Source organism: Macrobrachium nipponense, chromosome 1 (genome assembly GCF_015104395.2).
Source record: "Macrobrachium nipponense isolate FS-2020 chromosome 1, ASM1510439v2, whole genome shotgun sequence".
Taxonomy (NCBI): domain Eukaryota; kingdom Metazoa; phylum Arthropoda; class Malacostraca; order Decapoda; family Palaemonidae; genus Macrobrachium; species Macrobrachium nipponense.
This window is the reverse complement of record NC_087200.1, coordinates 38,190,712-38,208,246: the sequence shown is the minus strand read 5'-3', so window position 1 is coordinate 38,208,246 and position 17,535 is coordinate 38,190,712. Positions and strand designations below refer to the sequence as shown.

The 17,535-nt window shown below is 40.4% G+C and overlaps 1 protein-coding gene across 1 annotated transcript in view; it reads left to right on the top strand.

Annotated features, from left to right (window-relative positions):
* LOC135219246 (F-box/LRR-repeat protein 12-like) overlaps positions 1-17,535 on the top strand; it is a 99,872-nt gene that overhangs the window by 45,495 nt on the left and 36,842 nt on the right. Inside the window, exons 2-3 of the mRNA XM_064255843.1 lie at positions 1,022-1,200; positions 10,993-11,168. Of these exons, the coding sequence (XP_064111913.1) occupies positions 1,022-1,200; positions 10,993-11,168 (355 nt within the window). The remainder of the gene's footprint in view (positions 1-1,021; positions 1,201-10,992; positions 11,169-17,535) is intronic.

Sequence of the window (17,535 nt, the reverse complement as noted above, 5' to 3'; positions counted from 1 at the left end):
ATGAGGACCAATTCAAGCTTCTTAAGGTGAAGGCACATGAAGTGAGGGCCATTGCCACTTCTCTAGCCTTCAGCAAGAACATGTCTGTTCAAAACCTTATGAAGGCGACATTTTGGAGATGTCACTCGGTCTTCGCAAGTCACTACTTGAGAGACGTAAGGATAACGTATGACAAGTGCTTCGCCTTAGGACCCTACGTATCTGCAGATTCGGTGCTGGGGCAGGGAGTTGAAACTTATCCTTGTTAGGTTAGCTAATTTTATCCCTTTTGGTTTGTGTTTTTTATGGTTGTGTGAAAGAGGATGCGGGTAGGCATCTCTTTCGTGTCTTAGATCAAACACGGGTTAGATTGGTTAGGTGGTCTGGATGGTTTTGGCTCCTTGTGATAGTAGTGGACAGGTTCTGTCATGTAAGTGGGCGAACCCCCTTTGACAAGATCCTACTTGGATTCTACCATGTAACTGGATCAGAAATCCCTTTGGTAGATCTGAAGAGTCTTTCAGCAACAGGTCACGCCCTCGCTGTAGCTCTTCAGGCAATGCAGACTAATTGACAGTACCCATGAAGTCTTCTGCCTAACCAGGTAAGAACCAAGATTTTTATATCCTAAAACATATGTTGTTTCCCTTTTCTATATTGTTTAGCTGTCTCTTACCCTCCACCAAGGTTGCCAATCAGCTAAGTATATATCTGACAGGAAAGTTCATGTACAAAAATGATATTGTTATGATACAATAAAGTTTTGTATATACTTACCTGGCAGATATAGTATACAATTAATGGCCCATCCAGCCTCCCCTCAGGAGACAGGTGGAAGAGAAAATCTGATTAGAAAACGGGATTGGTTCATACACCCACCTCCCAGCAGCGGGAAGGGTAGACCACCTGACCTACCTGTCGCGTGTGCCGCGAGATTTGAAATTCTGTCGGGAACGTCGGAGACTATAGCTAAGTATATATCTGCCAGGTAAGTATGTACAAAACTTTATTGTATCATAACAATATCATTTTTTACTTCCAGCATTCATCCTCGGTTTGCCCGGTTAGTAGGTGACCTGTCTTTGTGGCGCCATGTGAATTTTGGACGAACACCTCTGAGTCTCCAGTTCCTCCATAAATTTATACGATTCCTTGGACCTCATACCCGCACAATCACTGTTACTGGTTTTGTCAGAGCCAGCATTCGACTACACCCGAAAGGTAATTGAAAAGTAATTTCCTTGTGTGAAGTCATTTTCTATACTTCTCTATATTAGAACAATGCTTGGGTTTTTTGTTAAGGTAGTTGGTATGAATATAGTACATACAGTCAACCCCCCACATCTGCGTTCTCGAGATTTGCGGCCTCACCTATTCGTGGATTTTTCTGTGGAACCTATCTAAAAATTATTCACGGGAGGACTCGCTTATTCACAGATTTTTCCATCGATACATATTCACTGGTTAGTGTACTTTGATGTTATTTTTATGACTGAATACATTTTTATCATACAAAAATTATTTCCTAATTTTCAAAAATTAAGATTGATTAATACTGTATTAAGTTTAATGAGATTAAATTATATTGCAGTAATACCCTGAACCTATGCGATATGATTTGCGGGAATTCACATTAGTGAGAACTTTTCATCGGAACCTAACTAATTATTATACACAAGTTCTTCACAAAAGCGTGAACGTTTGCAAATCCCTCAGAAATGCTGCAAAACCCTGCAAAAGTGTTTATGTTTAATTTATTATGTAAATTTTTTAGTTTTAAAGCTTTTCTGTATAAAATCTTTATTAAATTTTTTTTTCTTTTTTTGTACATGCAAAAATATGATACAAGGGTAATTACAGCGCTTACCAGTTAGTGCATATACGTACTTTTACAAGATGTGATACCCAATCACAAAGTTACTGCACTTTTCAAATATAATATCCCTTCAGAAAATTTGTTTAATTTCAGAAGTGTGCACTTGTATCCTACAAGTAGTATAAGTTTTCATGCTTTCAAGTGTAAAATCAGTATGGAGATTTTATGTATGCTATTTATATTTTTGAAAATATATATATGTTGCTAGGCCCTCTCTTGTCACTAAGCGGAGAAAGCTGAGACCTAACAATTCACCGGTCCTAGAGAAAGGTGACACTCTCCTTTTGTCAGAGATAAGACACAGGACAGCTTTGGAGGTCTCAGGGTCAGACAACCCCATCATAAAAGGTATGGTACCTTTAAAAAGACTTAGGAAAAGTTGCCTTTTGAAAAGAGAAGTGTAGTGTTTATACATTTATTTAACATTTATTTATATGTTGGGGAATATAATAGATATGTCTCTTTATTTTAGATGGGTTCATGGCATTATACAAGAGAATGGGATTCTCTAAAAGACTTGACTATTTAAATGTAAAAACAAATAGATTGTGAGTTTTAGGTGGGATTTCTTAATCTAATTCAGGAGAGTAGAATGACGATTTACTGTCTTTTAAGGGTCAGACTTAGTTCTTTAAACTACGTCATGTTTAATCACTTTGTTCCATATCATGTTTAGTTAGTTTGGGAATTAAAAAGTATATTTTTGTATCTACGAGGATTCATTAGCCCAGCTTATATCATTTGCAGAAAGATAGCCAGCAATAAAGGTAAGAGGGTTGTCGCTTGTTGTATTTTTAATTTAAACCAGTGCCGAGTGGTGAATATGCTCAGCAATATATACAAAGGCAGTACAGTGGAACCTCTACATACGAAAGTCCCTACGTATGAAAAATTTAGGTTATGAAAGCAAAGACGAAGATTTTTTTTGCTTCTGTGTACGAAAATAATTTGGGTTGCGAAAGGGTAAAGTCTGAGATTTGCCTGGGCTGCCGAGAACAATTTTAAAACTAGCACGCCTCCAACTCAGTAGACTCGCCACCATCCTCCCACTCTCCCATTGGTTCCTGATGCTAGTCACTGCCATAAGATCCTGCTCTCCTATTGGTCTGCGTCTGTCCCAACATGCCTCTATGTAAAGGTATTCCTTGACCATTTTTTGCGGCAGCATTGTCGTAAACACTGGAATTTGTTCATTCACATATAGTATTTAGTTTGTTAACGTAAATTCATGTTATTGATTTTGCTTTCATTGTATTGTAAGTTACTTTATCGTGTTGATTGTGAACTTAATTACTTATGTTATTACCATGGGTCCCAAGAATGTTGCTAAAGTTCGCGCAAAGAAGAGGATGCTTTCTATGGAGGACGAAGATGGAGATAATCAAGAAGTGTTAATGTTTTCTGCCATTTGTTAATGTGTTCCGTAAAGTTTAGTGCTAATGTTTTCTGCCATTTTTAAATGTTTCGTAAAGTTAAGTGTTCATGTTTTCTGCCATTTGTCCTCCTCCTCTGTTGTCACTTTCTGACATCGCCTCACTCGAAAGGTAAGGTACCACATTTTACTACCTACGTAGGTACGTACATGTACATACAGTATTTCTTGTACCCTGTACACTAATACACTTTATTAACAGGTACAGTCATGGTTATGTTAGGTATTGAATGGTCCAAATTAGTATTGTATTTCATCGTTAATTGGTCAATTTAGCTTTATTATAAAATTTACTGTGGTATTTTTGTAGGGTTTGTAACGAATTAGGCAATTTACATGTAAAACGTAGTTTTATACATTCAACTTACCTATCAGATATATACTTAGCTTTAGACTCTGTCGTCCCGACAGAAATTCGAATTTCACGGCACACGCTGCAGGTAGGTCAGGTGATCTGATCTACCGTCCTGCCGCTGGGTGGCAGGAATAGGAACCATTCCCGTTTCTATCAGATTTTCTCTGTCGCCGGTATTGTAAACATACGTTTTTGGTGGTACTTCCTGACTTGATTTTCGTTTTTCATCGCCATAGATCTTCTGGGCTGTCTTTTGCAGGGAAGTACTGGGTCTTTGGTTTGGCATACGCTTTTAGTAACTTTTTAATGAATTTGGCTTCGAATTTTCGAAGAAAAATTTTATGTGAATCTACCGAATTTTTCGGTAGACACTCGCATATTTTGCAATAAAAAGAAATATTAATATTTATACACTAATACGTGTAATAAGTGTTTAAAAACTTGATTGAGGAAATATAAACACACTAACTTCCTACTCATATGACTAGAACGCTTCCTTTAGAAGCTTTAATAAGTATCGTGCTAACGAGCAGTTAGAGTTTTAACAATATACTAGTAGTTGTTGCATCCTCATCACATTCTTACCTCACAGAAACTACAAATTCATCCTGTGCAAATTTGAAGAATAAATCGAGGGAGCTCAAAATGCGAGCTCTTAAAAAAGGTAAGAAGTGAATGTAGTGTTTCCAGTAGAGGGTGCGTTCTGATCGGCTCTGTCTCGCTCCCAGGCCTAGACCTCTTCCAAGCTCCCTAGCCCAGAGGAGAAGGAATGTCGAAAGCCGTACGGAGGTTTCAGAGAATCCCCACCGGTCAGGCGTCCCCTCGGCAGGATCTGTAGTAACGTCCCAGACTGCCAAGGATAGCCATTGGAAAGGCTTCCTCAAATAGTGGAGGGTGCGTCTGATCGGCTCCGTCTCGCTCCCAGACCTAGACCTCTTCCAAGCTCCCAGGCCCAGAGGAGAAGGAATGTCGAAAGCCTTACGGAGGTTACGGAGAATCCCCACCGATCAGACGTCCCCTCGGCAGGATCTAGAGCATCCCAGACTGCCAAGGATCGCCATTGCAAAGGCATCCTTTAAAAAGTGCGTCTCTTCTTCCTATTCTTCATCTTACATCCAAAAAGACAAAGAATGGACATGTTTGGAGTTCGGACGTTCTATCGCGTTCTCTGGAAACTAAGAGATCCCTGAGCACCAACCAGAAGCGAAGCAGCAGCCAGAAGCCAGGAACCAGCCATGAGCCAGGAGCCAACCGATGAGGCTCCAGCTAGGCGAGAAGCACCAGCCAGGCGCGAGCTGCGTTCCAACAGCCAGACGTGAGCCGCGTTCCAGCAACCAGGCGCGAGCCACGTTCCAACACCAGACGCGAGCCGCGTTCCAGCAGCTGGGCGCGAGCCGCGTTCCAGCAACCAGGCGCTAGCCACGTTCCAGCAACCAGGCGCTAGCCGCGTTCCAGCAACCAGGCGCTAGCCGCGTTCCAGCAACCAGGCGCTAGCCGCGTTCCAGCAACCAGGCGCTAGCTGCGTTCCAGCAACCAGGCGCTAGCTGCGTTCCAGCAGCCAGGCGCGAGGCACCAGAGTTCCTTCCTTCGGGCGCGAGGCGCCAGAGTTCCTGTCTGCTGATCCGCAATCTTCCAAGAAGCGTGAAAAGAGCCTTCTAAGCAAGTAGAGCCTAGCAGGCATAAGGATCTTTCCAGGCGCGAGGCGCCAGGTTATCCCGAATTGCCTTTTGAGAGAGAGGTCAGCCGCGAGGCTTCTCTTTTTAGTTTTTAGCAGAATTAGCCTTCTCCTGGCAAAGGCGCAAGATTTCGCACAGGCGGCCGTCGCTTTTGTCATGATGATTCTGATACTGAGAGAAGCCCTTCTTCAATATTCAGAAGACTGCTGTAACAGGCAGTTCCTCTCAGCGTGGACTCTCTCCTTCATTCATACTCTTCCCTCATTATGACGAGGCAAGAGCTACGGGAGTTTTTTCTTTATAAAAATCTCATCTATTCGGCGTTCGGGAATGACTGCGGAAAGGGAACATCATTCTTCCTTCCGTAAGCTCAAGATCTGAACAGGAATCCTGTCCCTCCCGCAATTTCTGTGGAAATCACGAAGACTTAACGAGTTCCTGAATTAACTTCCTTCCTTAGGAAGATATTAAACGTATTGTCAAGTAAGTGCATAACACATAATTGACAAAAAATGTATACTCTTTGTATCTTAATGGGTTAGTTCTCATTGACAAAGATCTCAATACATCTTTTTGCGTAAGCATATAAGCTCTCTTGGACAAGATTCAGAGGAGCTCTCATTCATTGATTAGAGACTCTTCCAGGTAATAGACGCGTAGAATACGTCCTTATGTCCAAGAGAATAGGAAGCTTGATAGATTCTCTTCGATCCTCGGTTCTCTCTTGGGATCTCCTTCGGTTAATACTAATTCGTTTTATTGACGAAAAGAACGAAGATAGTAAATTTCCATTCTCTCTCTGCTCGGTGAGGAAAGAATGTAGTAAAGAATTTGGTGTATAGGACTTCTGTATGATCAAGTCATATGCACATAACGTAGTTACCTCTATGGTTGGCAACTGAATTCCCTGTATCCTTCCAGGAGTTTCCTAGATAAGGACTACGCTTAAAGGGTTTGTTACGACAACACCGACTCAGCTTCTATATTTACGAAGGTTGTTTCGCTTAAATATGCATTATTGAGAACTTCCTTAGGCTCAATAATAATTTTATAATATTCCTTCATTGAATGGTGTAACTGGCAACTCAGGAAGTACGGCGAGACAGCGATCGAAAGCTGCTGTCACTGTAGGCCAACACAGTACCATCTGGGTCTCGGTCTTGACCGGTTGGTTACATCTCTCTCTCCTACGGGATTGACTGGCTAACCGTATCTCTCCCCTACAATCAGACTTAGCCTCGAACGGAGAGGTTTTGTAGGCAAACATGAATAACATTGTCTGCGTTTTACTAAGAAGCTTTCAATAGAAAGATTTCTCGCAACCTTTCAATGCTGTTTACCGCAATGTAACAGAATTATAGAGGATTCTAACGCGGCAGAGCACTATATTATATAATGCTCTCATGCTTACGAAAGCATAGCCGTATTAGAGAACGGAGCATGCACAGTGAGATGGATGAGTCTGATGGGAACCGTTTTCTTCGTGGCAGAAGTTTCTTTCCCTGAATGGACTATATTACGCCTATAAGTTTTTTCCTACCAAGAACGGAAATAACATATGAGAGGGTGCCGGGTACCATGACAAAGGTACAAAGGTTCTGGCACATAGTCTAAAGAAATTACAACCAATTTAGATGACTTGATAATTTCTCGATATAGTGAGTTGTTTACCGATGGGTTCAGTAGCCTCTCTAACAGCAGGTTCGGTAACTTCACGATTCGTTTCTCATTTCGTTCCCCGTCTACTGGAGGAGGGTTTGATTCCAGGGAGGGACAAAATAGAATTTTTAAATCAATTAGGCCAATTCCACAGCTCTCTCATATCTCAAGGAGCATCGAGAATCTCTTTTTTCGCCCCTGTTCGCGTTAACAAGAGAGAACCTGTTTGGAACACAGACACGAACGTAACGATCTTAAGAGGTTAGCTGCACGATGTTGCACGTCCGTGAGAACCTTCTTGAGCGACGATAAGAACTATTAACGTTGGTCTAATATTAGTTGGAAAGAGAGTTGTGGAAACCTACGAGATGTCTTCTTCATAGTTCTCTTTGCAATGTTGAAGACGAAGAGACTTCCTCTAGACTGCTTCCTTATTCTCGATCCAAGAGCGGTAGCAAGATACGCCATCCTTTAGTTTGAAAGGGGAATAAACATTAGTCTTTTTTCCCCTATATATATATATTTAAATTCTTAACAGATATATTAAGACAATTATTGGCGTCAGAGGAAGAGAGGATGATGCTTTTCGCCCCTTTTTTGGCCTTCGAGAGGCTGTATTCACAGAGGTCACGTCCTTCTTACAGCACTTTTCTAAAGGCTTTCCCAAGAGAGTCGGTCTACTCTATCAGCCTCACTTAGAAAGGGACCTTGAGCACCTCTCCGCTCTGAGTCTGTCTGCGTGCAGACTGACGAGAAGTTGACATGAATGAGAGGTTTTTCAAGGTGAATGACAAGTGTCATAGCCAAGACAAGAAGTGCTGCAGATCGTGCTGGGTTGAATGAGGAAACTGTCCTCTTCCAATACCTCTGTGATCCACATGACGGTTTTCTTCCCTTTCTGAGAGAAGAATCACCTTTGTATATTTCTGCTATCAAAGAGTACAGTAGCAGGCTATACTCTGCAAAGGGACTTAGAGATAGCAGAGGACTAAGATCTTCGGGATCTTATACGATACCTCGATACGACCAAGAGTAGGATATCATGTACTTCGAGTTGGGATCTTTTCGAGGTTCGCAGAGTCCCTGTTCCGACAAGTTGGAACCTCTCCTCATCAAGCTTCTTTTAGAAATTTTATGAGGGAATTCATTTTTTCTCTTGACCTTACCAACTACCAAGAGAACAAGTGAATTTTTGTGTTTTGGAATCTTGCATCAGATTCAATGGAGACTCGGCGATTGGTTCTTGTCAGCATTCTATGTCTGGCAAAGAACTAAAACCCTTCTTATCTTGGCTCAGAGCTTTGAAGTCAAGGGGCTTTCCCAATGAATAAGGGAAGAAATAGAAGGGTCTAATTGCCCAGGCAGGGTACGTAATTTTTTATCTTCAGCAGAAGAAATGGCTTAACGTTTGCCTACAGAGTCATTGGGATGCGATGAGGGCTCGAAACGCTTCCCAGAAGGTACTCAGAGGGACACTATAAGAGCTAAGAAAACCTGGGTTCGCCCACTTTCGGCTCGGAGTCTCCTTCGACTTCCAGGCTCCTTCCCCTCCTTTGGGCAAGGAGAGGGAAGTTTCTGAGGAATAGATCTCATTTGCAATGGAAGTACTCACGAAGGATCCTCCTCGGAGGAAGACTCTTCTCTCTTGTCCTGTTTAGATATCCTATCGTCTACTGGATGTAACTGGCTACAAACGCCTCCCCTCGTCCAAGTCTCCTGATAAACTATAGTGGTTTGTTCAGGATCCTCGGGCAACGCAGCGCCAGCTAGGCGCCAATTGCCAAACAGGCGAGTAACGCCAGAGGCAGACAGCTCGAATAAACGCTTTTATTGTCTGAAGTGGAGAAGGAGCGGGCCTCCTACGTGGCGCAAATGGGGCAGAGGCGAACAGATCGGACAGATGAGTGCGTCCGGTGTGGACATCGCCAGCCAACCTCGAGACTCCAACCAAGCTCAAAGCTCCAGCTAAGGGGGAGGAGCTAGCCGGGCGCCAGGGTTCAGAAGCACCAGCCAGGAGCCAAGCTATACCTATCTTACCCTTCTTCCTACCTACTAATTCCCACTTACCACTACATATCTAAATCGCTCCCATCCTGTACCTTACTCTCAACTCTATTCTCATGTTCATTCATTCTCTTCTTATCTTGCCCACCATCCTTACTAATCTTCTTCCATTTAGCCTTTTCTTTACTCTCAACTCCCTTCTTACCCTTATGCTGTGATCTATCCTTATTCTGTATCTTCTCTTTCTTCTCATTTACCACAACCATATCACTTTATTCACTCAACTTTCATCCACTTGTTCTTTCACTTTCTTAATTGCTCCTGGCCTGTCACAAGACCCAGGAGACCTACCTCCAACAGTTCCCTCTCCAAAAAACTCTTTCATAATTTCCTCCACCACCTCTTGCACACTACTCATCATCGATCCCAACTTTTCATCCACCTTCTCAACCATCCGCTGCTCGGCCTCTTTCACTTCCTCTTTCATTCCCTCTTTGCACTCCTCATCATTCCACTAAACTCTTATAACTCCCTCTAATACTTCTCACATCCGCTGCTCAGCCTCTTTCACTTCCTTTTTCATTCCCTCTTTCTCACACTCAAGCCTTAGCCTCTCAATCTCCACTTCCATTGCTTTCCCAACTTCCCTCACCAACCTCAACTCCTCCTCCAACCTCTCTACCTCACTCAATCCTTCCATCCTGACTTTTCCCCACTCATACACACGATGCACCAACCATCCTGTCTCTGCCACTCTAGCAGTTCGTGTTCGGGTGCCAAAAATACTGTGGCTGAATCAAAGATAACAACAAAGCAAGCAAAGCTCCCCACAATTATGTTAATCATACCGACTCTTAAAAAGACCCTCAGCCACACTTTCCCTTCCTATGTTGCTTTATTTGACAGGACAATTGGTTCACCAACAGATACATACAGAAATTTCACACTCTCATACGCACCATCAATGATTTGACTTCAGGGCGAGACGCTGTGCCATCTGCTGGATACAGTTGTCGAGACACAACAACTGCTGAGAATCACAACACAACACAACCAACCGAGCACTACAACCATACAACAACTCAACAACACAACAAACCACTGTGCAGACAAACACCAACAACATGAAAACAACAACCTTACAAGTCCACACACAACCACTCACAAACGACACCAAGAAATCACAACAGCTCACAAAAACAACATGAAAACAACTCACAACTCATACCCAACTCAACAGAAGCTCACAGGCTCAACAACCTTCCAACACACAAGCACAAAAACCTTCAAGCACCAGCACAACAACCTTCAAACATACAACATCAATAACAACTCAAATAACAATTCCAGAAAAACACAATACAACTGACCATCAATGCTATGCAAGACCACTGCCAAAAACGTCTGTCCAGTACAGACACCGATCCAAGACTGACTCGCAACTTCACCAGCAGACAACCCAAACAATTGCCCAACAAGCAGACCATCACTAATTATCCAAGGCCGCTTACACTCTTTCTCTCTCTCGACAGCTCGCTCAAACTCTCCAGAAAAACACACACACACTTACACACTACCATACACAACACCATACAGTAACATATCACATGAAAACATACAAATTCTCAATTATTCCCAACAAATACAAACAACCCAATGACACTCTCTCTCTCTCTCTCTCTCTCTCTCTCTCTCTCTCTCTCTCTCTCTCTCTCTCTCGAAGACGTTGTCAAATGCAATTACCATGTCACTCCTCCATAACATAGCTAGCTACCAATCATTCCTTAGGTACATTACCTTCTTTGATATTATAAAGAACCAATTCTAAAATTAGTTTTGCATGGTTATTCAGTCCATGTTGCCAAATCCCTAACTAAGCCACATTGAATCTTTTGAATCTTTGGTTTTTATACTTTGAGATATTATGTAAAAATTTTGTATTTTTCATTGTGAAAGAATATGTCTGGAATATTATACTAGAAGGTCAGTAAGAAGAGCTTTTTTATTGCAGGCTCACAGTGTATTTCGGAAGCCTTTCTTACAAGCTTGAAACGGCGTTGTCCTCACCTGCAAGAATTGAATCTTCACCGATGTTATATAGATGCCTCCACAACTAAGTTTTCTGCCCTTCCTGCATCACTGAAGAAGTTATCCCTGTGTGGTTCAGCACTCTTCAATTTGCCTCAGGTCTGTTATTATTATTATTATTATACTACTACTACTACTACTACTACTACTACTACTACTACTACTACTACTACTACTACTACTACTACTACTACTACTACTACTACTACTACTACTTTCAAAGGCAATACCCCCTGATACATGGCGGGATCGACTTCAGTAGAGTTTAACCCTTAAGAGCTGGGCTGAGAAATCAGTATGCTGCACCCCAGACTAGGCAAACTTTGAGGTTGGCCATTTAAGAAAAACACATCAATGGGAAGAGGAAGATATGCAAATGCACATGTTGTAAGAAAAAATTATAACATTCCCCCTGCCTTCCACAAGAAGTTGAAAATGCCTATTTATGAACCCCCTGTGGGAGCTCTTGTACAAGACAATTGTAAATTTTACCAAGTTATACATGTTTTTTTCTAGTAAATAATTTTATTGTATTTTGTAAAATTATACTAATTATAGCTCTCGCAATATATCATAATTCAAATGTTTTTGGTACTTTTCTTTGTAAAATTACAATTATAATTGACATACTGTCATGCAAGATAAGAAGTAAACCAACAGCAACCCCTGGGTTTATTTATGAGTAAATATATTAAAAGACGTCATGTGAGAGAGAAGCACTGCGTGTCCCCTTGAAGTCAAGTATGCAACCGAGTCATGAGATGCCTAGAATCAGTGAGCTAAGCCAGTCTAAAAGTTGCCATTAGTAAGTTTGTGGGCTATTGAAGTAATGGAACCTCTTTTCCGCCCGATTTCTCCAAATCAACTATGTGTAATATTGATGTTCACCATCCAAAACCTGTTATTCATATGAGGGTATCCATCCATTAAGGGTTAATTTCTAATGTAGTTCTTCGACTGAATGAATTCCTTTTCTGTGCTAATAATATCTTGACTTTATAGTCCATTACATATACATTCTAAAGAGTACATAGTATTGACAGAAAAATTGAAAAATGTAAAGAAATGGTACATGCACACTGCCCGTCTCCCCCCCCCCCCCCCCCCCCCCCCCCCCCACCCCCTACCCCTCTAGGAAAGGACGTTCTGCCATGAAGTTCCAGATACCAAGAGGGTGAATATATCCAAAGAGAAATCATTATGCAGTGTGTCACACCCTTTAACCCAAACAGACAAATAATTTTATTTTGTTGCAAAAATGAAAAACTTGAGCATTCTGATGAGTATCTACCCCACCCTTCATAGCATAATATCCTTAGAAAGAATTGTGGTCTATCACTTCCTATGTTCCATCTCTGTATGTTGTGGCACTTACATTAGGGTATATCCTCAAAGGATGCCATGCCACATTCAGGAACTGCCCTCAAAAAATGTTAAGAGGATCTACCAAGGACTGTACCAACTAGGTAGGACCTGATTGCTACCATAGATGTCATCAGTAATTGTCAGGGTAGCTATCAATTGCACTTTCTTGAAATGCTCCAGACACCCTTGATTACCACGTAATTACATAGCTGTAGTTTCTAACTAGTATAGTTGCAGCTTAAATTTTGAAATTCACAGTAGCACTCCTATGTTTTAGTGTACATAACTAGCCCCACCCACTTCCGGGTAAGAATAGACAAACACAGCTGAGGAGCTCAATTTTTTTCTGCAGGTCAATGACTGAACTTCATTTACTTAAGCAGCTTGATTTTGTATTTTCACCGGATGGTTGTGTCTGATCACCATTTTTATATAAGTGACTTACCAAGCAATTACGTACATAGCTACAAGCTTCCTACCTTGGCAGTCTACAAATTCAAGATTCTCTGTGGCGCTACCATTTTTCATGTAAGTGAAGAGGTCCAGCCCACTTTTGGGACTGACGGGAAGAATAGATACAGCACAACTTGGGAATTCAATTTGTTTCTGCCAGTTAATGACTGAGCTTCAGCTGTTTGAGCAGCTTGATTTTGTATTTTCAGCAGATGGTTGTGTCTGATTACCATTTTTATATACAGTGGGGCATTGCTTAATCGCGGATCAGCAATCACGGAATCATTCACAGGTTTTTTCTTGGACCGCTTCTCATGCTATATAGCTGGTATGAATCACAGCATACGTGTTGCGGTATGCGATGTTTATCGGTAGACTAGGCCTCGGTTACAGTCCAATAATCACCAACATACATGAAACAACTCACATTATGATATTAACTGACAATAAAGGTATTAAAACTATTTTTACCTTATATATTATTGGCATATCTTCATGCTAAATAGCCTATTTAAGGTATATGTATGACGTTCATTGGTAGGCTAAACATAGTTGCAGTGCGATAATCACCAACATACATGAACAGATTCACATTATGATATTAACTGACGATAAAGGTAATAAAGCCATATCTCTGAATTAAGTTCTATTCGGTAACTAAAAACAGTGGTGATATTGGTAAAACATAAATTGATTATTTTAAGAATGTAAACAAAACCAGAATGCAAATGGTAGATCGGTATGTTCATATCATAATACTATAATATGCTAATAATACATGTAGTATGATTAGACACAGTAAAACAACAGTTTTATTAAAATGATCATTATTCTCAATACACAATTATTATTCAACTTAGTTAATGGATATCTATCAATGTTACAACCTAATCAGGCAACAGTCTCTCTCTCTCTCTCTCTCTCTCTCTCTCTCTCTCTCGTCTCTCTCTCCCTCCTCTCTCCTCTTCTCTCTCACCTCTCGCTCTCTTATAGATCTCTCTCTTCCTCCCATTATAATATATATACATATTATATAATATATATATCTATATAGATATATATATATAAGAGATAGATATATATATAATTAAATATATATATATATATATATATATATATATACCTAATATATCTTATATAGATATATATATATATAGATAGAGAAAACAGCTGATTGCTGACGTCACTGTCGAGCGTTTATCGAGTTGTGTTTAAGTTGTCACTGCCAATATTCAATGGTGGCTTCCAAAGGTAAAAATTATATACATTTTTACTCATTCTTCATTTTATGGAGATCTGAAGAAAGAGTCTCTCTCTCTCTCTCTCTCTCTCTCTCTCTCTCTCTCTCTCTCTCTCTCTCTCTCTGTGCGAGGAAGCGTAAATGAAATATGCATAACATTCATTTTCAATACAAAATATCATTGTTATTCTGGTAGTAAATAATAGCATAGAATGATCATATGTACTCTGCATTGTCAGGGGTTTGTGGAAGCATGAAACAAACAAAATAATGCTTTCCTTTTAGGCTACGTGTTTAGGAAAAACATGGATAGAATCAGCTTTGTGACGTCGTTTATTTTGATGTTTTTAATGATACAGTAACTATCATTTGTACTAATAACACGGATCTGTGAGTCCAGTTTTACCAATTTCGTATTTTTAATGCTAGCTTTCATTTTCTTGAGGTAATTAGCAAGAAAATGTTCAATTTAGCATCTGGCAAGAAAATTTGCATTTGTTTTCAAATACATCTAGCATACGTATTTGAGATCAAAACTTTGTAATGCTAAGTTGAATATTTCTTTTATTCTACTATGTTTGATATATCATGTAAGAAAAAGAACAAAATCTTGCAAAACCATTTTCAGGAACTGAACAGAATAGGTTTCGAAATTATTAGGAATCATGTAACGTAATGTACAATACACTGTGTATGTTAGAAACATGTTTGAATAAAAAAAGAGAGCAATCGGTTGAAATTGGCTGGGTGGCATTGTTGTGTATGATGTGAATTTTTAGGCACTCTATGGATCAAAATCTAGCAAGAAATTGCCATTCCCATTTGGCGACACTGGCCTACCCACGTTTCGTTCATGTTGTTACATATTGAAGTCGTGTTCGCCACGTTCTTTAAATTGTTCTTATGTAAACAAGTTAATTGTGGCATCCAAAAGCCTTGATTCTTTTACTCTTATGGGAAAGAAGCCTAAAGCAATTTGGAGTGCATTAAGACCAAAACATGTATAATTACAATCAGATAAGCACTGTAGTTTCAGTTGTGATGGTAGTTATTATAAAACCACCGATTACAAGGTAAAAGTGAATTTCAATTCAAACCATCACCCCGGGAATAAGAAGTTTCATACTTTCACTAATATAAGCAACAAAATGTTTTATTATGCTGATTACAACTGCAATCTTGAGTAAGATCAATAAACGTTACATGTATACTCTAACATTGCTCAAATGAGTGCTAGGAAAGATGGTGGCTTGGCTGTGGTTACGAACGACACCTCTCGCGGTTGCCGCCATATTGGATTTCAAAACTGCCATGAAAAGATATTTTATGAAGACCTCACATGCTTATTTTAGTTCGTATGGCACTTTCATATAGCACATTATGTTGACGAAACTTCAATCTTTTGAATGGTATGCTTAAAGATGTAATTATATTCTTGTTTCACCCATTAAATATCAAGTGAATAAGGTTGAGCCACGCAATGACGATGGCTCCACTGCGGTGTTTCCCCATAATAGGCTACATATGTACAGTAGTACGTATATTACATATATTTTTAAGGCTAATGTTGTAAAATAACTTTGAATTTAGTTTAATGTAATAGTTGACGACATATTTGGTGTTTGAACTAAAGTAGGCAGTTATAAACATTGGAATAGTGGTCTTGGGTGGGTTAACTATTAAAGTAGGCAGTTTTAAGCAATTTTTGAGGGGTTTACCAGGATAACACGGATATTTACTTATCACGGGAGGTTCTGGGCCCTATCCCCCGCGATTATCGAGGCCCTACTGTAAGTGACTTACCAAGCAATTACAGTGGACCCCCCCCCCAGTATTCGCGTTCTCTGGATTCGCGGACTCACACATTCATGGATTTCTCTCGGGAATGTTTCCCTGCATTATTTGGGGAAAATTCATATTCGTAGAATTTTTCTATGTGAAATATCCACAAATTCCTGTTTTTTTGTTTTTTTGTTTTTTTTCACCATGAAATGCACTTTTTGTGATAAAACTATTTAAAAAAAACAAGTATAAAAATTTTAGTGGGTTTTTCTTGAGTTTTACCTAACAAAATAGGCTGTTTTCAGCATTTTTATAGGGGTTCTATTCAAGGGGGGGGGGTTCTGATACGCATCCCCCGCGAATAAGGGGGACCACTACATATAGCTAGAAGCTTCCTACCACGGCAGTCTACAAATTCAAAATCCTCTGTGGTGCTACCATTTTTCTTGCAGGTGAACAGGTCCAGCCCACTTCAGGGACTGAGTGGTACAATACAGCAGAGAGCTTCAATTTGTGTTCTGACGTGTCCAGACTAATGTCGGTAGTTGTGGGCAGTCATCTCCATCATTTTTCAGATTGTTGTCCTGTATATTTGATGAAGTATTCACTTTTCTGTGTTGGCTTTTCAAGTTAGTTATGTTGTTAGCTGTGGTTAAATTTATTTTTAGTTTTCTTCATGATGTCTATAACCCCAGCTCTTCAAGGGTTGTAAGACTAGACTTACCAAATTAATGTAAGATTCTCATGGTAAGTATGTCAAGTGTAGAGGGCAGGATTGTAAAAAAGACCTAACCTGTCCTGAAGGTAAGGATTGGGAGGATAAGAAATGGAAAGGTGTTAGAGTTTCACTTAGATAAACTTGACTGAGATAGGAAGAGGAAGGTGGCCCTCAGAGCCAAAAAAAATACAGCTGTTTTAGAGGTTTTATCTAATGTAGTAGAAGATAGTGCTGTTTCTTCTCAACTTCCTGTCATATCTCCCATCCTTAATCACCCCCCCCAACTCATTTACCTCATATTCTAATATTACCAGGTTCTTTTGATTTTAATCTAAATTTGACAAAAAGTTTGTTTTTAGCAAATGCAATAATAGAATTAGGTACATCTTTCAGGTTTCTTATGGAGAAATCTTCTCTCATTGTATCAAGTGTCAGTGAATGTTGAGGTGGTGGCTGTTTGTCCTACCAGTGCTCCTAGACAAAGGTCACTGTCCTGCTCCCTGCACTGGGGAGAAGACATACCGAAGGTCCAAAGGAAGCCATTGAGGTTACCCATACCCCACAGACAGTCACCCCCTCTGTCGAGCCTGTTGACCATCCCCAGGCTTCAACAAAATGCCACTGCCAAAGTGTCTCTTTTAGTGCTAACTTTGTCTTCAGATTCAGTTGACTCCACCTTGGGCATTGAAGAGACACTACCATTGTGGACAGCTCCCCTCCACCTGCCAAGAGGTAATAGGAGGCTAGCGTTAGCCCACAGCCCCCCCTGTAGTTTTGCTGCTCTGCCTTCTGCGCTGCTGTTTCTGCTTCTCATCACCGGTCTTCGTGGGATAGTCTGGAGTCCATTTTGTGTCTTGAGCACCCTGATGTTCAGCATAAGCACATGTCTCCCTCTACTAAGCACTATC